The sequence below is a fragment of the Mustela lutreola genome, chromosome 3, assembly GCF_030435805.1.
Source record: "Mustela lutreola isolate mMusLut2 chromosome 3, mMusLut2.pri, whole genome shotgun sequence".
NCBI lineage: Eukaryota > Metazoa > Chordata > Mammalia > Carnivora > Mustelidae > Mustela > Mustela lutreola.
The window spans coordinates 96597250-96621450 of NC_081292.1; the positions used below are offsets into that span (position 1 = coordinate 96597250).

At 39.6% G+C, this 24201-nt stretch overlaps 1 protein-coding gene, 1 non-coding gene and 1 pseudogene across 7 annotated transcripts in view; 1 reads left to right on the top strand and 2 right to left on the bottom strand.

Moving 5' to 3' along the window:
• Positions 1–24201, bottom strand: part of SAP130 (Sin3A associated protein 130) — a 92782-nt gene that overhangs the window by 27346 nt on the left and 41235 nt on the right. For 5 of the 6 annotated variants that reach the window (XM_059166534.1, XM_059166533.1, XM_059166532.1 and 2 more), the window contains 3 exons: positions 23540–23717; positions 16834–16938; positions 880–1238 (listed from right to left, as the gene is read on the bottom strand). In XM_059166534.1, the coding sequence (XP_059022517.1) occupies positions 880–1238; positions 16834–16938; positions 23540–23717 (642 nt within the window). The remainder of the gene's footprint in view (positions 1–879; positions 1239–16833; positions 16939–23539; positions 23718–24201) is intronic. The other variant, XM_059166531.1, reaches the window with a different exon arrangement.
• Positions 9818–9973, top strand: LOC131828426 (small nucleolar RNA SNORA62/SNORA6 family). The gene has a single exon (XR_009352435.1). It is a non-coding gene; the product is annotated as a small nucleolar RNA SNORA62/SNORA6 family (small nucleolar RNA).
• LOC131828233 (U2 spliceosomal RNA) lies at positions 12508–12640 on the bottom strand (annotated as a pseudogene).

Below are 24201 nucleotides of genomic sequence, written 5' to 3' on the forward strand. Positions count from 1 at the left end.
TGCGGGGCTTGATCCCAGGACCCTGGGATCACGACCTGAGCTGAAGGCAGACGCTTAAGACTGAGCCACCCAGGTGTCCCGCTATGATCTTATTTTGATCCTTCTTAAAATTTTTCTTTTTTTTTTCTTTTTTTACAATATGAATGCTTATAATAAGGAAAAAAAGTTCAAATAAACAACATTATACCACAAGAAACTAGGAAGAAAAGAAACTTAATTGAAGTTTAGTTGAGGAAGGAAATAATAAGGAAAAAGCAGAAATAGAGACCAGAATTTAAACAATAATATAACACTGAAAGTAAAGACCCGTTTTTCCAAAACAAAACAGGCAATGCTTTAACTACATTAATTAAGAAAAAGAAGACTCAAAAACCAAAATGAGAAATAAAAAACAATATAACCATGAAAGTTTAAGAATATTCTTGGGGAAATGTTAATCTTTCTTATGATTTTGGTAAAAAATAAAATTGATGCTAAAAGGGCAGCAAAAATGGTTTTAATTTCAAAAGGAGCCTAGCAGTAATCTTCTTAAAATGAATGACATGCAGGGTCGCCTGGGTGGCTTAGTGGGTTAAAGCCTCTGCCTTCGTCTCAGGTCATAATCCCAGGGTCCTGGGATCAAGCCCCGCATCAGGCTCTCTGCTCAGCAGAGAGCCTGCATCCTCCTCTCTCTCTGCCTGCCTCTCTATCTACTTGTGATCTGTCTGGCAAATGAATAAATAAATAAATCTTAAAAAAAAAATGACATGCAAATTTACAACGGGCACCAACGTGTCAATCTTCATAACTGAGGGTCACCCAAGAGTCTGGCCCTCAAGAAGAGTCAGAAAAAGAACAAGCAGCATGTGCCAATGGAGAGAACTCCATGAATGAACCTACCAGAGACTGGCCTCATGATGTCCATTGGTTCCACTTCCTCTTTAACTTTTATCTCAGGTACTGGAGGGCCCAACACAGAGGAGAGACTGCCAGCTACAGCAGCTGATGGTGGAGGGGCAGCTGCAATGGTAGTGACAGGGGGAGTGACGGGGACCGCTCCGGGAATTGTTGAAAGGGCGACAGCTGGCTGTGATGGGGGGCTTGCGGCTGCAATCATGGTTGGGATGGTCGGTGGAGGCTGCTGAGCTGTGGGGGGGACTGCAATGGTGGGCTGATCATTATTTTGACTGGACACAGTCTCCATGGACACAGTAACTGGAGTGGCCATTGATACGTGGATCTCTGACTTAGGCTTGGCACTGAAACACAAAAGCAAAGATAATGTAGCAAACATCTCAGAGGATGGGTGTTTGTCCAGATCTTTTTATACAATGTGTAGCACAACTTAAACTCTATTATTTGATTCTAGAAGTTGAAATTTGAGGTAAGTTTTAAAGGAAATTCAAGTTTTAAAAATAACCCTCCCACCAAATTTTATAAGCAGTAATAAAATTAACTTAGGAAATAACATTTTATTAAAATCATTCAAAGGCGCGTCATCAAAAGGCAACCAATTTTCACTATGGTAGTGTCTTTTTTCTCCCAGAATTCCTTAATGCATATGTTGTCTTAGGATATTTCTTGTTTCTTAAAATCACAATTGTACTTACACTATGTAGTTTACTCTTGTAAAATTTATTTCTCATATAAGAGGAAACTCACATGTATGGCAAAGATCCAAAAGAAAATAAATTGAAAATAATCTTTTTCCACTTCACACACCCACCTCTACCCAGAGTCATCGCTCTTGCAATTTTCCAGTATACTTTACCAGAATACTCTAGGGATCTAAAGTAGCTACAAATTTAATGTTTAAAACTGTAAATTCTTTTTTTCCTTCAGTTTTATCAGAAGTATTCACTCTTGTGATTATAAATTCTTCTTAAACATTTTTTTAAGTAAAAAAAAAAATATATATATATATATATATATATACACACACACACACACACACACATTTTTAACAGTTTTATTTTTTTGTGGCGTCTGGGTGGTTCAGTTGATTATGCGTCCGACTCTTGGTTCCGGCTCAGGTCATTATCTCATGGGTTGAGAGATCAAGCCCCGAGCTCAGTGGGATCTGTGTTCAGTGGGGAGTCTGCTTCAAGATTCTCTCCCTCTGCCCCACGTTGCACCCCGGCCAACATGTGCACTTTCTCTCTAATAAATAAATCTTTTTTTATAAATATTTTATTTTTTTATTTGAGAGAGAGAGAGAAAGCATGCACAACAGCATGAGTTGGGGATGGGGCAGAGGGAGAAGCAGACTTCCCACTAAGAAGGGAGCCTGACGTGGGACTCCATCCCAGGACCCTGAGATCATGACCTGAGCTGAAGGCAGCTGCCCAACCAACTGAGCCACTAGGCAAAGCCTCAAATAAATAAATTAAAAAAAAAATTTTTTTTTTTTTCAAATTTTAAGTAGTCTACCAAATGTGGGGCTTGAACTCATGACCCTGAGATCAAGAGTCACATGCTCTACTGACTGAGCAAACCAGACACCCCAGTAAAATATTTCAGTTAATAGCTGTAAAGGCTTACCTATTTATAGTACTAATCCTAAAAATATAGGATAGGAAAAATAATACAAAACAATTCCCCTCAAAAGTTCAAGGCCCAAAACAACTGGATTTCCACAGGCAAAAAATTCAACATCAAACCAAACCTCACACCATACACAAAAATGAATTCAACATGGGGCATAAATCTAAGTGTACACTTGATTTTAGCCAAAAGGCTGAGAAGCAATATAAATCTGAGTGTAAAATTTAAAACTGTAGTTTTATAAAAAATACAAAAATCCCTAGGACTATGTAAAGGGATCTTAGGTATGATACCAAAAGCACCATCAAAAAGAAAAAAAAAGGGGCGCCTGGGTGGCTCAGTGGGTTAAGCCGCTGCCTTCGACTCAGGTCATGATCTCAGGGTCCTGGGATCGAGTCCCGCATCGGGCTCTCTGCTCAGCAGGGAGCCTGCTTCCTTCTCTCTCTCTCTCTCTCTCTCTCTGCCTGCCTCTCAGTGTACTTGTGATTTCTCTCTGTCAAATAAATAAATAAAATCTTTAAAAAAAAAAAAAAAAAAAAAAAAAAGGGACGCCTGGGTGGCTCAGTTGGTTAAGCAGCTGCCTTCAGCTCAGGTCATGATCCCAGCGTCCTGGGATCGAGTCCCACATCGGGCTCCTTGCTCAGCAGGGAGCCTGCTTCTCCCTCTGCCTCTGCCTGCCATTCTGTCTGCCTGTGCTTGATCTCTCCCCCTCTCTCTCTGATAAATAAATAAAATCTTTAAAAAAAAAAAAAAAAAAAAGAAAAAAAAATGATAAACTGGGTTTTATCAATTTAAAAACTTTTGCTTTGCTAGAGATCATTTCAAGAGATTGAAAAGACAAGGCACAGACTGAAAAAAAAATCTGTGAAACACATATATGGTAGCTCTATTTATACGAAGTACCCAGAGTAGCCAAATTCATTGCAAAATAAAGTAGAATAGTAGCTCCCAGGGGCTGGGGGTAGGGAAAATGGGAATGGTTGAATAATGGGTAGAACTGCAGTTCTGCAAGACCAAAAAGATCTGGAGATGGTTGTACAGTAGTGAGAATATGCTTAACACCAATGAAATGTACACTTAAAAATGTTTAAGACAAACATACAAACCAAAACATACATGTACGATAAAATAATGATATTCACAATACATAAAGAACTCTGTAAACTCAATACTAGAAAACATACAATCTCATCAGAAAAAGGGAAAGAAATATGAATAATGAACGACACTTCATTAAAGAAATATCCAGGTGCCAAACAGGCACATGAAAAGACAGTCAATACCATTAGCTATTAGAGACTTGCAAATTAAAGCCTCAATGATTTGCCACCATACCCCTATCAGAGTGGTGAAAAGATTTGTTTTTCTAATTTATTTTTTAAAAAGATTTTATTTATTTATTTGTCAGAGAGAGAGAGAGAGAGAGAGAGAGAAAGAGCATAAGCAGGCAGAGTGGCAGGCAGAGGCAGAGAGAGAAGCAGGTTCCCCGCTGAGCAAGGAGCCTGATGTGGGACTCGATCCCAGGACCCTGGGATCATGACCGGAGCCAAAGGCAGCGGCTTAACTAACTGAGCCACCCAGGTGTCCCTGGTGAAAAGAAAACTTTAAAACTTTATATTAGAAAGCACAGGAAAGGATGTGGAGCAACTTGATCTACCAAGAAACTCCTAGTACTAATAAATGAGTTCAGCAAGATTTTAGAGTAAAAGGATCTCACATGCTGCAGACAGGAATTTAAAATGGTACAGCCACTTCTGCAAAAATGGTTCAGAAGTTTCTTATAAAGTGAAAAATATATGTAACTTAGCAACTGCAGTCCTGGGATTTTTATCACACACAAATGAAAATGTATGTCTGTCAAGAAAATTGTACATGACTAGGGGGAGACAAACAATGAGAGACTGTGGACTCTGAGAAAGAAACTGAGGGTTCTGGAGGGGAGGGGGTTTAGGTGAGCCTGGTGGTGGGTATTAAGGAGGACAGGTATTGTATGAAGCACTGGGTATGATGCATAAACAATGAATCTTGGAACACTGAAAAAATAAAATAAAGTTAAAAAAAAAAAAACCAAATTGTATATGACTGTTCGCAGCAGCTTTATTTTTAATAACCCCCAACCAGAAACCATGAACTTGAATAAACAAATGGCTAAACAAAATTCTGGAGCATCCATATTATGTATCATTACCTGCTCTAAAAAGAACAAACTACTGATATACACTATAATTTGGATGGATCTCAAAAGTTAGATGAAAATAAGCCAGTATCATTAGGTAATTGTATGAGAAATATGTATTTATATAATTACAAATATATAATTATATAAATAATGTAAGTAACTTATGAGATTCCAGTTACAAAAAATTCTCAAAATGACAAAATTCTAGTGGTGGCACAGCTAAGCGACAAGGTGTTAGGTTTAGGGGAAGGGTATGATTGTAAATAAGGGAATGTCTTCACTGACAACAAAACAGATTCACATTTTATGATAATGTTTATATAAATCTATTCATGGGTGAAATTTCAAAGTAGTATACACCAAAGGAAAAAAACTTGTGACATTTTAATAAAATTTATAGTTAGTCAATAGCATTGTACTAATGACAATTTTTTCTTTATAATAACTTTAATTATTCATGAGAAAGCATGTGGGTGTGCGTACACATACAAGCTGGGGGAGTGTAGAGAAGGTGGGAGAATCAGACTCTCCTCTGAGTAGGTAGCCCAGTTGGGGCTCAATCTCAGGACCCTGAGATCATGACCTGAGCTGAAGGCAGATGCTTAACCAACTGAGCCACCCAGGCACCCCGCCAATTTCTTCATTTTGAAAAAAATGCAAGGGTTATGTAAAATGTAATCATGGGGGGGTACATGTACTGTACTATTATTTTTTAAAGATTTTATTTATTTATTTGCCAGAGAAAGAGAGAGAGAGAGAGAGACAGCACAGGCAGGCCGAGTGGCAGCAGAGGCAGAGGGAGAAGCAGGCTCCCTGCCAAGCAAGGAGCCCGAAGTGGGACTCGGAGCCCAGGATGCTGGGATCCTGACCTGAGCCAAAGGCAGCTGCCTAACCAACTGAGCCACCCAGGCGTCCCAACTTTCTGTACTATTCTTCTAACTTTTGTGAGCTTTAAATTATTTCAAGATAAGTAAATAGGGGTTGGGTACAGGTTAGGATTATTCTGTAATTAAAGAGAATTAAAAGATAAAACAACCAGAAACATCAGCAAAAATGTGGCAGTAATAATCTCTGAAAATTCTCTTTCATAAAAGCAACAAAAAACTGACAAAAATGCCAGATACAATGTTTTCAGAACTCTGTAAATTAATAATCTGGAAAAATTAGTAAGAAAATTAGGTGAACCTCCATAAGACCAGTAAACTCTGAGGTGTTTAACTTGCCATATTTTTGTTCTTTCATTTCTACCACCATGGCAGGCATGAAAACCAACAGTCCATGCTCACAGTGAAAACCAGCAGCCTGGCAGCTACCAGAGAGCTGAGAGCCCCTTCATACCCTCTTTACCGAGAACTGTCATTATATAACCTGTCTGGTTGTTCCCATTTCCTGGACTGTCTTATTTGACCTGGCCAGTCCAGTGTAAATAGCTTTTCCCTTACAGAGTTTGTTGGTAAAAATTAGATGTAAATGATCAGTTTCCCAACTGACTGACAGAATGGTAATAGGTAGGGCAAACAATAAGCTACCCAAAAAGCTTTAGAAGAAAAATTGGAGAATGAAATGTCTAGGCACTTGGAAAAGCTCCAATGTATTTCTGGCAATTTAGGAAGCAACATACACATGTAGGATTATGTGTATACCCTGGACTGTACTTATGTCCAGGAGAGAGCTGAGAGGTACCCAAATTCATAGCTCTGGCTGAGTGTGAGGCTCTGTGCAAGAAAGAAGAAAAAAAGTAACACAGAGATGTAAAACTGCCTACTTCAGTGTTGATGGGCCATCCCAAGACACGCACATACAGAGGCCCTTGGCAAATATGGGAGACTTAATGGTTCCAGACATTCAAGGAAATCTGTTTAGTCATTAGCCAACTACAAAAGCTAAATGATTAGAGAATTCAGTCATCATGCAAGACAAAGATACTGAATTTAAATGTATTTTACAAAAGACCTTAAAAAAAAAAAACCCGTAACTACAAAAAGCATCAGCAACAAACCCGGGGGAGGGGTGGTAATCTGATTTTCAGAGCTGCCACATTATACTATTTAAAATGCCCCATTTTCAAGAGTAATTCCTAGGTATGTAAAGAAACAAGAATGCATTGTTCAAACACGGGAAAAGAAGCAAGCACTAAAACTGTCACTTGAGGATGCAGAGATGTTAGACTTACAAGTCAAAGAATTTAAGTTAGCCATTTTAAGTATGTTCAAAGAATTAAAGGAGATCATAGCTAAAGAAGAGCATAAAAATGATGTCTCAGCAAACAGATTAATAAAAGAGACAGAAATTAACAAAAAAGACCAAAAAGGAATTCTGCAGTTGAAAAGTTAAGAGCTGAAAGGAAAAAAAAACCCACTAACAGGACTCAAAAGTGTATTTTAGGAGCTCCTGGCTACCTTGATTGGTAGAGCACGAAACTCTTGATCTTGGGGTGTTTTGAGCCCCATTTTGGGTACAGAGATTACTTAGAAAAAATATGGCAGTTTTTAGAAAAAGCACATTTCTGCAGCCATTACAAGGAATCAGTAAACTCAAAGATAGCCAATTGAGATTATCCAGTCTTAGAAATGAAAAAAAGAAAAAAAAAAAAAAAAAAAGCAAAGCAGGTGTGGGGTGGTGTACAGGAGGAAAACTAAAGAGAGTCTCAAAGATCTTTGGGACAGGGCGCCTGGGTGGCTCAGTGGGTTAAAGCCTCTGCCTTCGGCTCAGGTCATGATCCCAGGACCCTGGGATCATGACCTGAGCCGAAGGCAGAGGCTTTAACCCACTGAGCCACCCAGGTGCCCCAAATAAATAAAATCTTAAAAAAAAAAAAAAAATCTTTGGGACAGCAGTAAGTGTACCAACATACACGTAAATGGGAATCCCAGGAGCAAAGGAGAGAGACAGGCAGAAAGAAAAGAAATAGTGGTCAAAATTCCCTAAATTTGATGAAAAACTTCAGTATTTATGTAAAAGTTCAACCAACTCAAGTAGGAAAAACTGGAAGAAACCACACCTAGGGGCGCCTGGGTGGCTCACTGGGTTAATCCTCTGCCTTCAGCTCAGGTCATGATTTCAGGGTCCTGGGATCAAGCCCTGCGTCGCACTCTCTGCGCACTCAGCGGGGAGCCTATTCCCCACCCCCACCCCTGCCTGCCCACCTCTCTGTCTACTTATGATCTCTCTGTCAAATAAATAAATAAAATCTTTAAAAAAAAAAAAAACACATCTAGAACATATCATAATTAAACTGTCAAAATGCACAAGAAAGTATTTAAAAGTAAAATTCTGTAAGTTAATTATGCCAAAAAAGGTAACATATGGCAAAATATTAAAAATTAAATATAGTTGAATAACACTATTTTCTCTACTTTGCTGTACCTTCACAGATTTTTATATTAGGAACTTCAAAAGAATCCATACACCTAAGTTTCTTAGTAGTTGCTTCCTGTTTCAAGTAATATTTTAGAAAAGCTGAAGGAGAATGTTATATATACTGCAATAAATACTAAAATGTTCTTTAAATAAAAAAAAGAACTTCAAAAGATAATGCTTTACGATAGTTGAAGATATCACCTAAAAGAAAAAGAGATGTTTAAAAATTAACTCATTAATTGAGAGTGAGTGAGCAAGGGAGCATGAGCAGGGAAAGGGCAGAAGGAGAGGAAGAGAGAGAGAATCTGAAGCAGACTCTGCAGTGAGCCCAATGTGGGGCTTGATCTCATGACCCTGAGAACCTGACCTGAGCTGAAATCAAGAGTTGGACCTTTAATGGACTGAGTCACCCAGGTGCCCTGAAAAAGAGGTTTTCAATTTCAACTTTCCCCAGCCATGGTATTATTTAAGAGTGCAAGTAGGAATTTTGTTTATGGAAGGATGGGGTAGACCTACTTTTTCCTGTTCTTTCTGCTAACTATAGCTGAAAATCATGAGTATTACATATAAGACAAACAGAACAGCTGTTGAAAGATGAAGACAGACTGACTAGGGACCTCAGGACCAAAAGAATGACACAGCAGAGAACTTCCTTTTTGCCTCATTTGTTCCAGACTGGGGTCTGGAGAACCTCAAAACAGAAATGTCAAAGGGCAAAGACTAAAGTCCTAAGAAAAGTCTGCTCAAAGAGCCAAGACAGGAGCAGCTCAGCAAGATGGGAAACTTTTAGACAGTAACAGCTCCACGCCAGTGAAACACCACAGAAACAATTGTGGTCTCATCTCCATTCTCTCTTGAAAATACTATGGAGACCCCAGACTTCCACATTTGCTAGGCTATAACGTGGCACCTCAATTTTCTCTCTACCATCTCACCACTGAAGTGGTATCCAAAGAGGCCAAGCAAGGAACCTGGACTTCAGTCCCCCACTAGGCAGTAAGAAGACAATGCTTTGTCTTCCTTAACTGGGGTCGTCTGAGAGGATAACTGCTAAAACATAAGGCTATAAATAAATTCCAGTCTTTTTTTTTTTTAATATTTTATTTATTTATTTGACAGATCACAAGTAGGCAGAGAGGCAGGCAGAGAGAAAGAGAGAGAGAGGGAAGCAGGCTCCCTGCTGAGCAGAGAGCCCGATGCGGGACTGGATCCCAGGACCCTGAGATCATGACCTGAGCCGAAGGCAGCGGCTTTAACCCACTGAGCCACCCAGGCGCCCCCTAAATTCCAGAGTCTTATAAGACCATAAATGTTCAAGTCTAAACAGAAAACCACTCATCTAAATAGAGCCAGGAAAATCACAATTTGAATAGGAAATGAATGATGATGCTATGTGCTTCAACAAGCAATGACAGATTCACTTGAAATAGATGAAAAAATAGAAAAATCTCAGCAAAGAAATCAAAGTTATAAAAAGAACCAAATGTTAATTATAGAACTAAAAAATACAATTGAAATATAGAAAAAATATAAAAAATATAGATATAGAAAATATAAATATAAAAATATAGAAAATATTAAAAATATAGATAAAAAATATAAAAAATAAAATTGAAAATAGAACTAAAAAATACAAATAAACTTATTGGATATTGTCAGTAGTAGAGTGGAGATACAATCAGTAGGGTTGAGGACAGCTCAATATTATTTACTCAATCTCATCAACAAAGAGAAAATAGACCTAAGAGCAAGTGCACTGCACAGTGTTTGAGTATGGAGTTAAGGCTGCTGGCTGATCGATGAACTCACCAGTGTAGGTAGTGTGCTATATGAGGGGCAAGTTTTAGCTACTAACACCGCAAGGGTCTCTGGCTCAATGAGTGGAGTTTGACAATAATTCTTGCTACAAGTAAAGAGGGCAGAATAAAGCCATTTTCTGATATGCAACCCCCCCCCCCCCGACAACTTATGTATTCCTTCTCTAACACAAAAGAGATGCTCTAACAAATCAGAGAGTAAGCCAAGGAAAAGGAAGTTTACAGGCACCATGGATGAGTTGAAGGGAATTCAGAGCATGATGGACAAAGAAAACAACAGGGATAATAACTGAGTACCAAGTCCAGAGAGCAACCAGTGCAGACTGGAGTAGGCAGAAGCAAGGATTCAAGGAGGGAGAGATATAATCAAGAAAAAAAAATGGAACCGAGAGATCTGACAGACCTGCCTGTATCTGGAGGTTTTCTTTAGGTTTGGTGGAGAGTCTGAAGATGAATTAGTGACTGACAGAAAACAGCTAAGCATACTGCAGTATTATGTGACTTCGTTTAAAATTCAATTTTTATTTTTATTTTTATTTTTATTTTTTTAAAGATTTATTTATTTGACAGAGAGAAATCACAAGTAGACAGAGAGGCAGCCAAAGAGAGAGAGGGAAGCAGGCTCCCTGCTGAGCAGAGAGCCCGATGCGGGACTCGATCCCAGGACCCTGAGATCATGACCCGAGCCGAAGGCAGCAGCTTAATCCACTGAGCCACCCAGGCGCCCCTAAAATTCAATTTTTAAATTTATTTAAACAGTTTCTTGATTTACTTTCTTAATCTATTTTCTGTTTTATAATATTTTAATTTTCCTTAATCTTTTGGCTTTGAATTGGTAATATATTCATGTTTCAAAAAATATACTGAGAAGTCTCCCACCTCCTTTAACCACCCCCACCACTATCTCTGAACAGTACCACTCAACTTCAGCATTTCATTGAATCTAAGCTGCCAGTAAATATACATCAAATTTTGTGTACCACTTAAAAATACATGAATGGTGGGGCGCTTGGGTGGCTCAGTGGTTGAAGCCTCTGCCTTCGGCTCAGGTCATGATCCCAGGGTCCTGGGATCGAGCCTCACATTGGGCTCTCTGCTCGACGGGGAGCCTTCCTCCTCCTCTCTCTCTCTGCTTGCCTCTCTGCCTACTTGTGATCTGTCTGTCAAATAAATAAAAATCTTTAAAAAATACATTAATGGTAATATTAATATTACCAATCCTCAATTTTATTTATTTTTAAAAAAGATTTTATTTATTTATTTGACAGAGATCACAGGTAGGCAGAGAGGCAGGCAGAGAGAGACAGAGAAGCAAGCTCCCTGCCGAGCAGAGAGCCTGATGCGGGACTCGATCCCAGGATCCTGGGGTCATGACCTGAGCTGAAGGCAGAGGCTTTAACCCACTGAGTCACCCAGGTGCCCGTATCCTCAATTTTAAATCACATATTCCTTTCTGGGATGTTGACATGTTAGATCTAACTCATATCATAGTATGTTCTATATGGTTGTTTTATCTTTGCTTCTTTTTAAAATTTTGCTCACTTTTTCCATTTCTATCCTCTATGTCTACATGGTTTTCTATTTTAATTTTACCTTCATTCTATGGTTTCTTCTAGGTCTTTTTTTTCTTTCTTTCTTCTAGGTCTTTACTGTGTTCTGTCCCTTCAGGTGTCACACCTTAATGTCCTGTCTTTTAGTCTTGGGAGTCTGCATTTCATCTTTGTGTGTTTTCCTTCACTGAGGTGGTGCTGACTTCATTAAGTAATTTAAATTCATAGTTAAGATTTTAAAAATAAGTTTCATCTGTCCTGTTTTGGTAAGTGTTCTTACTGAACAAATGAGTATATTTTGTTGCTCTTTTTTTACTTTTTAATTTTAGTTATCTTCACATGAATATCCTTTTATTACTCATCAGTGAATGAGTTGGGCTATTCCTAAAAACAGCAATTTACACGAGATTCCTTTCACTTGGGAGTGGGAGTGTGGGGAGATTGCTCTGATTTCAGCTAGTTATTTTTCAGTCCAAATGCTCTCTCCTTTCAGGTGTCACAAAAACAGACTGCCAACTGCAAGTAAGGCCAGGGCCCTACCCCTACAACCTACGTTGGAACCATACTCAGTCCAGGAAAACCTCTGCAAATAGGCCCCCCTCACCAGAGTTTCTGCACATATTGCTGCTTACAAGGAATATACTGTTGTACTTCACAGAATGCTCTTCACCTTCAGGAACTCTATTTTTTTTCTAGCACTTTAAAAGTAACTCTAGTGCTACTTCAAAAAAACCCCCAAAACAAAAAACAACACTTTTAACACTGAAAGGTAATGTATTAAATCTGTGAAATTTAGTGTCTACTGTTGGCAACAATGTGGAGAAAATGGGAACACATTTCATGAGGCTATAAACAAGTACAGTGAATGGAAATCAGAATTTAAACTCTAGGGGCGCCTGGGTGGCTCAGTGGGTTAAGCCTCTGCCTTTGGCTCAGGTCATGGTCTCAGGGTCCTAGGATGGAGCCCTGCAACAGGCTCTCTGCTCAGTGGGGAGCCTGTTTCCCCCCACTCCTCTTTGCCTGCCTCTCTGCCTACTTGTGATCTCTCTGTCAAATAAATAAAATCTTAAAAAAAAAAAAAGAATTTAAACTCTACATGTAATTTGACCCAGAAATATATTCTAGAGAAATGTTTGCTAAGGGGCTCAAAGATATTAAACTGATAAGAACACATACTACACTTGATCTTAGCCAAAAGGCCGAGAAGCGATAAAGGGGCTCAATGATAAATAAAAAGATCCACTGCATTATTTGCTTATTACAGTGATAAATGGAAATAACTTAAGTTTTCATTAATGGAGAACTAATTATGGCACCAATACATCTGGGAATATCACATAGTATAGGAATAGTGTCTCCTTTTCTAGTTTTCATTTTCCTGATCTCCTAAGATGATATATCCTAAGGCACGGTCTTGGTACCACCTCTACTCTCTCTTTATACTATCAATGGACTTTCTTCCACTCTCATGGTGTTAAGAAACATATATCTGCTTTTAATTCCCAAAACTTAATCCCCAGCATAGATACCGATCTTCAATACTAGAAGTGGATCTACTTTGGAATTTTTTTTTTTTTTAAAGATTTTATTTATTTATTTGACACAGAGAAATCACAAGTAGTCAGAGAGGCAGGCAGAGAGAGAGAGAGAGAGGGAAGCAGGCTCCCTGCTGAGCAGAGAGCCCAATGTGGGACTCAATCCCAGGACCCTGAGATCATGACCCGAGCCGAAGGCAGCGGCTTAACCCACTGAGCCACCCAGGTGCCCCTACTTTGGAATTTTTTAGGCAGCTATACATTTGACATCTTTACTTGGCTGTCTAACCACATGGAGATCTTGAAAGTAAAATAATTAAAACTAAACTCTTAGATACCTTACTTGAGAAAGGGTAATTCCTATCTACAGTTGTTCACGAAAAACCTCCTAGCTATCACTGGCTTCCTTCCCTTCTTTCTCTTAGAAAGTTCTGTCAACTGTACCTTCAATATATATCCAGAATCTCAACTTTTTACGACTTTTACTACTTCCATTCTGGTCCAAGCCTCTATGATAGTCTAAGGTTCCATTATCTCTCACTTGGTCTTCCTGCTTCCACTTTTGTTTTTTTGCAGTTTATTTGCATGGTAGCCAGAGTAATCATTTTGAAAATAAGTCAAGTCATGTCATTCCTATGGCTTAATCCTCTGATGACTCTCAACCTCACCCAGAATAAAATCCAAAGGATTCTGAATGGCCTACAAAGCTCTACATCATCTGGCCCTTAGTTATATCTCTGAACCATGTTATGCAACTCTCTCCTTGTTCTAGGCTGGTTTCTTTTGCTGCTCCTCTGTGTTCCTAACATACGGGCAGTCCTGACTTTGTACTATGCTGGTATGTATGAATTCTACTATATTTTATATTACAGCAGTCCCCCACCAACTCTGTTCATATTTCCATTACCACTGTATATTTTAACTGTGAGTACTTACATAAAGTTTATGAAACTTTATGCAAGCTTTGCTGCTAGATCCTCAGTCCACAATGACCAATCACATCACTTTCTTTGAAGTATGTCCGTGAGTGGTCATTGCACATCTGTTATTCAGTTTATGCAGATGGCAAAATGTGAAGCTGTGCTGTCTCTTGTTTCCCAATGATAAACTCAGGTGAACTTTTACCATAATGGATGACAGAAAGAGAGTGAGAACTGGCCAACAAAAACAAAAACACAGGAAAAAACAGAAATCTGGAAGTAAAACTCGATGTGATTAAAAGACTTGAAAGAGCAAAGACAGGATGAGCCCTAGGCTTGTATGAAGATATGGTTATGGAACATATAGAGAGAATCCAGTGACTATTAAAAGAATGATGGTAAAGTCATCTCATAACATCTTTTAGTTAAAATTGCACTAGGAACAGAAGGCCACTAAGGAGAAACGCAGTATTTACTTCTACTTTGGATTTATTACTATTAAATGAATGAATGAATGAATGAATAAATAAATAAATATATAAATAAATAAATCCCAGTCACTTAGGCCCAAGTGTTAAAGTTAGCTGCCACACTGAAAGGAAATAGCCACTTACAAGGAGAATGAAGAACAAAAACAGTAACAACAAATCCTTTTCTGGCCAGTAAGTCTGGTTTATTTCAAAAGTTAATAAATTAATTTTGATGAATTAATGTTTAGATCTCTGGTGAAGCCACTTGCACAATTAAAAGATGCTGCGTGAAATGTGCCCCCAGATTCCACGCATAAGTTAGGGCAGAGGGTTTTTTTTTTTTAAAGATTTATTTATTTATTTATTTGACAGAGATCACAAGTAGGCAGAGAGGCAGGCAGAGAGGGGGGAAGCAGGCTCCCTGCTGAGCAGAGAGCCCGATGCAGGGCTCAATCCCAGGACCCTGAGATCATGACTTGAGCCGAAGGCAGAGGCTTTAACCCACTGAGCCACCCAGGTGCCCCAGGGCAGAGGGTTTTAATGAAGACGAAGATGTCCTTAGAAGTGATGCAAGCAAAAAGTTTTGCATTAAAGGAACTCTTGGAGATAATCTGCCACCATTGAAAAGACAAAGGATAACATGTCAGAAGCAGATCTAAACTTAGAAAGGGACATAACAATTTTCCAATGCATGGAAGGACTGGTGTGCTTTTCATCATCATTGAGTTGTACAATGTGAAGGCAGCGAGTACTGTTCCAAATACACTTGATTAGTTTTTAGAAAGAAATACTTTAATTCTCAGTGTTTCTCATGTTTAAATTAACAGTGTACCAAATAAATATTAGTTTTACTAGTTTTTCCACCTCCCTATATATGGTAAGAGATGTTTAAGACGATTAAGAGAGTTTTGAGTATTTTCATAATGTTTTAAAGGTTACAAAATAAGCACAACCCTCACCCCCTAAAATTAAGATCATTTTCACAGCTTCCCCTTGCATTTTTACTTTTCTGCACTAATGTGCAAAGTAATGACTGCATATCCTCCTACATCAAATCCTTGGCCCCTGCTCTTTACTTGGCCTGATGCAGTTGGACATGAGGAAGCATGCGGCTGTTCCTTTATGCTCTTAAACCTCTGTGCAGCCTGATGCAGTTGGACATGAGGAAGCATGCGGCTGTTCCTTTATGCTCTTAAACCTCTGTGCAGAGAAGGCTTTCTGGGTGGTATCACCTCTTCCTCCTATTGCCTTATATTCCTTTCACACTGCCTTTTCTATTTATTTCTCTACACCTACTAGAAAGTAAGCTTAAGGAGAATGGACACTTTGTCTTCATCACTCTTCTGTATTCCCAGATTAAAAAAAAAATCACTTGGCACACACAAGGCAATCACAATTTTTTCTTGAATGAAGTTTTATGATAAAGTAGATAAATATATCACCATTGTAAGCTATTATTGATATAAGTAAAAACTGCAAGATGTAGACCAATCTAATCAGCAAGATGTTGTTTTTAAGACTCAATCTACATGTGTACATAAAGAAAGATGTGGAAAGATACTTAACAAAACTGTTACCAATCAATAGGATTCTGGCTAGTGGGACTATCAAGGTAGAGGGAGAGCAGGATAAAGATTTTCCCTTTATACCTTAAATATTTTTATATTGTTTCTCTCTTTCCCCAAATATCTTTATTTGTGGAATTAAAAAGAATAAAGAAAACAGCATATATTAACTACCGTCATAACGTCACTGTTTTTTAAGATTTGATTTATTTATTTATTTATTAAGATTTTATTTTATTTATTTGTCATAGAGAGAGAAGTGAGTGCAAGCACAGGCAGACAGAGTGGCAGGCAGAGGCAGAGGGAGAAGCAGGCTCCCTGCCAAGCAAGGAGCCCGATGTGGGACTTGATCCCAGGATGCTGGGATCATGACCTGAGCCGAAGGCAGCCGCCCAACCAACTGAGCCACCCAGGCGTCCCAAGATTTTATTTATTTGAGAAAGAGCAAGCGAGCGAGCACGAGGGGCGGGAGGAGCAGAGGGGGAATGAAATCTCAAGGAGACTCCGTGCAGAGCGCAGAGTCCAATGCAGGGCCTGTTCTCATGACCCTGAGGTCACGTCCTGAGCCAAAACCAAGAGCTGGTGGCTTAACCAACTGAACTACCCAGGAGCCCCATGATGTCACTTTTGATAGCAATAAAAACTGGGGGTTACTGTGGGGCAGGCTCTGTCCTTAATGCTCTGAATGCATCATTTCATTTAAATACATAAAAATTCTAGGAAGCAGATGTTGTAAGTATGGCTATTTTATAAATAATACAGAGGCTGGGCAATGTGCCCTGGTCACACAGCTAGAAAGTGGATATAAAAAGATGTAGATAAGCAAATTATGTAAAATTTGTCACATGTGTTAGACTTTTTCTTTCCCAATTATGTGCAGCTGGAAGCAAGAGTGATAACATTTATGTGCTCACCCTGCAGGCCTAGGTGACCCGGATGCGCTCCGCATAGAACTCTCCACTCGAGGGCTAGCCACTTCAGGAGGCTGAGGAGGAATGAGGGTTTTCCGAACTGCCATTCTGAAAGAGACCAGACAAACCCAGAAAACAACAGTCCAAGGGCATTAAAGGATAGGAAGTACATAGTTGCTAGGCATACCTATGGCGAAATAAAAGCACTATATTGGCTGACCCATTTTAAAAAAACTTTTTTATTAATTAATTCATTAAAAAAAATAAACATATAATGTATTTTTACCCCCAGGGGTACAGGTCTGTGAATCGCCAGGTTTACACATTTCACAGCACTCATCATAGCACATACCCTCCGCAATGTCCATATCCCCACCACCCTCTCCCGTCCCCCTTCCCCCCCTCAACCCTCGGTCTGTTTTTTGAGAGTGAGTCTTTTATGGTTTGTCTCCCTCCCAATCCCACCTTTTTTCATTTTTTCTTTTCCTACCCCCCAACCACTTCCTCATATTAGGGAGATCATATGATAGTTGTCTTTCTCCGACTGACTTATTTTGCTAAGCATAATACCCTCCAGTTCCATCCACGTCGTGGCTGACCCATTTTGTTTTTTCTTAAAGATTTTATTTATTTATTTGACAGACAGAGATCACAAGTTGGCAGAGAGGCAGGCAGAGAAAGAAAGAGAGAGAGAGAGAGAGAGAGAGAGAGAGAGAGGAGGAAGCAGGCTCCCTGCCGAGCAGAGAGCCCGATGCGGGGCTCGATCCCAGGACCCTGGGATCATGACCTGAGCCAAAGGCAGAGGCTTTAACCCGCTGAGCCACCCAGGCACCCCAGGCAGACCCATTTTTCAAGTGGATTTTAAAATTTTATCAAAGTAAAGTATTGAAAAAGTAAGTAAAAAGTAAGTATTAAAAGTAAGTAAGTATTGAAAAAGCCACATTTGCATTAAAAAGCTTTTAACAAAATATAGCAGGTTCCCACCCCATCCCTCCCTCTTTCTTGTCAATCTCTACCCAGGAAGCAACCACTCTGACTCTTTTAGATGCTTCTACTAGATGCTTCTAGTATGCCCCATCTCCTTTCTACTCATTATCAAACTTGAAATCTATATTACATGTTCACGATTATTATTATGTTTATGCATTTATATTGACCTGCGAAAGTTCCTGGAAGTCAAATGAGAAAAGTTGATCAAGTTAGTTAGTGTCGATTGTGCCATGCACTAGAGGCCACATATGACTGAGAAACACTGGGCTCTGCAATGTGGAAGTGGTGAGTAACTGTGACATGCTTAGTTTTGGCAGAGTGGTGGGAGCAAACGCTAGACAAGAGTGGGTTGAGAGAAAATGGCTAGAACCAGAATTTTGGAAAGCCTAATTAATCGATCTAGATGTAAGTTAGCCTAAAAAAGTGTGACCACCAAACATCATTTTAATTTATAAAGTGGCTTGCCAAAAAAAAAAAAAAAAAAAAAAAAAAAAATATATATATATATATATATATATATATGGATCTGATAAAGCCTTAGATTCAAGTAACAAGAGAAAATGTGTGGAGGAGACAAGAACAGCAAAACTACCCTAAAGGGGTAGTGGGTTGAATTGTGGTCCCTAAAAAGATATCCAAGTCCTAATCCCTATACCTGTTAATGTAAAAAATAGGGTCTTTGTAAATATAATTAAGGTAGAGACTCAAAGTAAGATCCTTCTAGCTTTAGGGTGGACCCTAAATCCAATTCCTCATATCCTTTTCACAGAAAGGAGAGGGAGATTTGAGACACAGGGACACAGAGAAGACCATGTGAATACAGAAGCAGAGATTGGAGTGATGTGTCCACAAGCCAAAGGTTTGCCAAGAGGCACCAGAAGTGAGGAAGGAGGCATGGAATGGATTCTCGTGGAGTACATTCAGAAGGAACCAACTCTGTTGACATCTTGATTTCAGACTTCTAGCCATCATAACTTTGGAGAATTATTTCTTTTTTTAAAAAGATTTTATCTTTAAGCAGGGGCACCCGGGTGGCTCAGTTGTTAAGCATCTGCCTTTGGCTCAGGTCATGATCCCAGGCTCCTGGGATTGAGCCCCACATTGGACTCCCTGCTAGGTGGGAAGCCTGCTTCTCCCTCTTCCACTCCCTCTGCTTGTGTTTCCTCTCTTGTTGTCTTTCTCTGTGTCAAATAAATAAATGAAATCTTAAAAAAACAAAATAATAATAAAAAAAATTAAAAAAAAATTTATCTTTAAGCAATTTCTATATCCAACATGGGGTCCATGCTCTACCAACTCAGTCAACTAGGCACCTCCGTGAGAATAAATCTCTGTTGTTTTAAGCCACCAGATTTGTGGCAATTTGTTATGGCAGCTCTAGGAAACTAATAAAATGTGGATGCAGTTGAAAAAAATCAAGGCAGTGAGAGAAAAGTCTACAGGACAGAAGACCAAGTTTTTTCAACAAGTAAATCTCAAGGAAAAAGAGATGAAGGAAACCTATAAAAGAGTCTTAGGAGACATATCAACTCATTACAATGTGGGCACCTTATGAGAAAAAATTCATGACATCTGAGCCCATGCTTAGGAAGCATTTTGTGTTGGGTCTCTTCTAAGATCCTAGCCGAGGTTTGTGAGGTTAAGCAGGGCCAGTCAACATGGTTGTTTACCCCACCACAGTCTGCTGCACAAATTCAGCAGGAAGTTGGATTTGACTCTGGTTCTGACAAAGTGAAGAGGGTGGGGTAAGGCAGTGGGGGCTAGGCAAGGAAGTGATTATAATGGACCACAGAAACTGAGTCAGGGAGAGCAGAGAAAGGCCAAGAAAGCAGTGAGGAAAACGCAAAGGTGGTAGCATCAATGGGTTGAAGGTTTCCCAGTAGGTACTGTTGCAGTGCCGCTGCCTGTGGCTCAGGTCATGATCCTGAAGGTGGGCTGTGGGACACTGAAGGACAGAAGAAGAGGTCTGTGGGCTGTGGGACACTGAAGGACAGAAGAAGAGGTCAGGGAAGTCTTGTGCTTATGGGTGTGTGCTGCTGATAGAGGGGGGTGGATAGGAAAGCATTCAAACAACTGAGAAGCCAGATAGCTGAGAAATTATTTTGGAAAGAACAAGAGCCAGACATTACGGACTTTCTGAAGGACATACAAACATACCCGCAAATCACCTGGAATCTGAGTAAGCCTCTTGAGCTGCCCTGACCAACAAGGTAGCCTCTAGCCATATAGGGCTACTAAACAGCCTACTGGTGGAAAGTGCAAGCAGGAGCAAAATTTTAAACAGTAGTTCATTTAAATAATTTGAATTTAAAACTGATATCTGATTCAGTTATAGAAAATGTTGCAGTGTGCCTGGAATAACTTGGATATGTCAAAGTACTTTTTCAACTGCAAGTTTTATGAAATCTGAATACAGACTGAGTGCTTTCCAAGAGGGATGGCCTGAAAGTGGCACTAAGGCACACAGGGTACATCAACCCCACCACCAGGCTCAGTGGCAGAAGGATTGGAGGATAGACAGTCAATACTTTGGAGAGAGTACAGGAGCCAAGATCCCGTGAGAAAACCAGATTCTAGCTAAAGAAGGCAGGCACACAGGGGTTAGTTAAGGAGTCTGTGGTAAATGAGAGTGGTGTGCCCCACAGAGGAGGTAGCAGCCAGACTCTACCTCAGTGACTTCAAGCCCTCCAAATCCACACAAAAATGAGCAGCATCCAGTGGGAAATAGGCAGATTCTCTACAAGGCTTTTCTCGGAAAAAGAAATGTGAATGTGTTCCTACAGAAATGCAGACTACAGAGAGGAATCAAAACAAGGACTGGGGTTGAGGGAAATAAAAGAACTTGTATCTATGATGGGAGTGTTAATTCATGGTGTGTTTTGGAAGACACTTCAGGAATATCTGTCAAAGCTAACAATGTACAGACCCCTTGATCCAGAGTTTCCTCTTCTTGAAATTATCTTAAAAGCAACCATGAGTCCACGAGGACTGTTGGAGGATAATGTCTGTCTTAGCAGTGTTTGTAAGAGTGAAAAATGGAAACCAATCCAAATGGTTTATCAGTAAGGCAGTGATTACATACATATATCATAGTCTGTTATACTTAAACATTATGCGTTCTTTAAAAAGAATAACGTATATGCAATGATATGAAAAGATGTCTACCTTTGTGTGAAGAAAAACTGTAAAATCATGTGTAACATTCCATTTTTCTAGAAAATGTTTATAAATACATTAAATGAATTATGTATCATCTAAATACATTATGTATCACCTAAAAAAAAAAAAAAAAGAAGGCAGGCATACTCAAAGAGGAAGGATACAAGGAATTCTGATGATGACAGAGCCAATTACAGGGGCACAGCAAAAGGGTTGTAGGGAGGCGATGAAGTGTAGGAGAAGGGGGAAGATCTTTTTATCTCCAGCGTTGTGAAATTTCAAGATGTTTATCTTGGTGTTGGTTTATCGGTTTCTACAGCATCTACTGTCCTGGTATTTCGTGGTTCTTTAAATCAGGAAACTCATGCCCTTCAGGTGTGGACATTTTCTATGAATTATGTTTAAGTGATCTCCTTCCTTTCATCTGATTTCTTGCTGAAACTCTATTACTTGAAAGCGGTTAGGAGCTCTTGAACTGATTCTTTTAATTATCTTGTCTTTTCTGTTTCCTATCTTTTTGTTTTTTTACTCTACTTTTGAGAGATTTCCTCAACTGTATTTTCCAACTCTTCTACCGAGTTCCATTTCTGCTTTTGTAGTTTAAATTTCAGGACATTCTCTTTTGTCCTCCAAATGTTCCTTTTGTATAGTACTGCCTTCCTGTTTCATGAATACATCTTTTTTTGTCCTTTGAAGGCAGCATTCACAGTTTTGGTCTTTATTTGCTTTCGCTTTCAGTTTTTAGTTTTATTCTCATTGTTTAGCTCCTGTATCTTTCAGGCTACGTTTTTCAGTATGTCTAATAGTTTGTATCTTGCATTGTCAGAAGGCCCCTCATACACCTGGTTATACTTAGTTGCGTGTTCGTGATGAGGACTGGGGAACTAACACTTGGTCGGAACCTCTGAACTTGAAGAAGAACTTGCCTTTTTTTTTTTTTTTTTTTTTTTTTTTAAAGGAGGGAGTGAAAGAGGGAGAGAGGAGTGGGGAGGGACAGAGGGAGAAGAAAGTATTTTAAGCAGGCTCCAGGCCTAGCATGGAGCCCAGGTGTGTCAATCTCACAATCCTGAAATCATGACCTGAGCCGAAATCAAGAGTCGGATGCTTAACCAACTGAGCCACTCAGGTGGTATGCTGCCTACTTTAAGATTCACTGTAGAGTGATCTGATTCCTGAGCTTACAAAATCCTTAGTGTTGGTATCTTTGCATCTCTCCACCTGGGCTGGACGATCCCAGAAAGAAAGTGGAGTTCTCATACCACTTTTTGCCTGTAACATTCAATTGCCAGGGTCCCACCAGCTGAAAGGGAGACATGGACTGAAGTCTCAGTACTCTGCAAATATGTTTCTGGTAAAATACTCCTGGCCCTCCTTATGCTGATTGATCCCAGTGGACCATATGCAGAATTTAACCCTCTGGGTGTGTGCTGTGGTTGGGAGGAGCAGTGTACAGGGGATGCAGGTCTCTAGCCTTCTCAAACACATTTCAGCCCAGCTTCCTTCTACCCTTTGTTCTTCCTGTTCTTGGGCCATATGAAGCTCAAGCAATTTAAATGAGAATGCTTCTCAACGTTCTCTATAGACTTAAAATTCAGCTTTCTCACAACCAAGTGAGTGAACACTCTCCTACCTGCCTTCCAGCTTCAAAGTTTGGTTGCTTTTGTCTTATATTCTTCCCATCCTTGTGTGCTTATATTTTTTTTAGAAAGCCTCTTTGCTAAAAGTTCTACAGGGCTCTGAGGAGACAACAAATTTAGAAGTCCGTGTTCAACCTGCCATGTTAAGCAGGTGCTTCTGCCTTCCATTTTCATTGACAAGGACTGACACAGACTGACTTTATCTTTAAAAGAGGCAAGTCTTTAAAAGAGGCAAAATCCTGCACATCTGGAAACCTGTATGGACCCAGCAGCTTATGTTTTAAACTTTATAATCTTCTGCTATTGATGCATATGAGCTGGTGAAGCCACAGAAACGCTGCTCTCTGAAGTGTGATTGCCTATCTTCCACCTCCCAAGTTTTCAACTTAAGTTTCAGAGCACAGCACATACCTTCCTACCCATGACCCACACCAACTTAGAGGTCCTAAGGCAACACAGTACACTTCTGCTACTAAATATGACCCTTACTTAATACATCTAGGATATTATTTGCCCTGAGCAACAATTTATGCTGGAGTAAGGAAGAAAATAAACAGTACACATTAACATGCCTACCTAGACATACCTGAAAGGTCAATTAGAAGCTACTCAGAGCATCTAGAATTAAACTCCCAAAACTAGAGAGAACTCCTAAAATGGTATGCAGCAGCTGCTTATAAACTGGCCACCTCCTGCACTCCCCACCACCCAGACTCATGGATTCTTACTGTCCTACAGTCTTTGCTTGGCAAGGCTCTACTGAATAAGTCTGTGACCAAGTTATTTTCAAACAGATTAAAAAATGCTACAGAAGATGAGAGCTTAGAATCTGCTACTAGCACTGGATGAGTAGCTACTGTTTCTGTTTCTATTAATTATATCCAGATCTAGAGGTGTAATGTGGCACCACTGGGTCTACCTACCCATCTGTAGCAGGTTTCTTCCGGAGGATACTTGGCCGGGGGGATGAGCCCTGGGCTGGAGCGTTGGTGCTACCACTCTGGCTGTGGGTCTGCACCACTGTTGTTGCTGCTGGAGCAGCACTGAATGGATTGCTAATAGGGTTGGCTACAATTGTGGCTCCATCTGCCAACACCACTGCTGGAGGACAGGGAAGGGGCAGGAGAGAACAACGAAGAAGAAACAAAAGAAACATTACTAAAATGTCACATAAGACAAAAGCAATTAGACCACCAGAATTAGAGTGCCTATGCTATGACTGTCTAATTTCAAGAAAGTAAGGGATGAGCACGATGTTCATCTGTCTAAAAGCAGATGGCAAAGTGGGAGAGGTTACTAAGTCTACTGATGCACATCTCTCTTTGCTGCCTAATCGTAACTACTAATAAATCAGATAAGATACACAAAGTACATAGCATACTTCAAGAAATAATCTCCTACAATTTTTGTGAAATACCATTGCTTCTCAATCCCTAAAAATGATACAATCCCTAAAAATGATTATTAATTTTACAGCTTTACATACAACTCTGAAGAACATCTTTAAGAGAATAAGAATGCTATAATAAAGGTGAATTTTCTCTCTCAACTTTACAGAGTGCTTCTTACCACATGCAAACACATA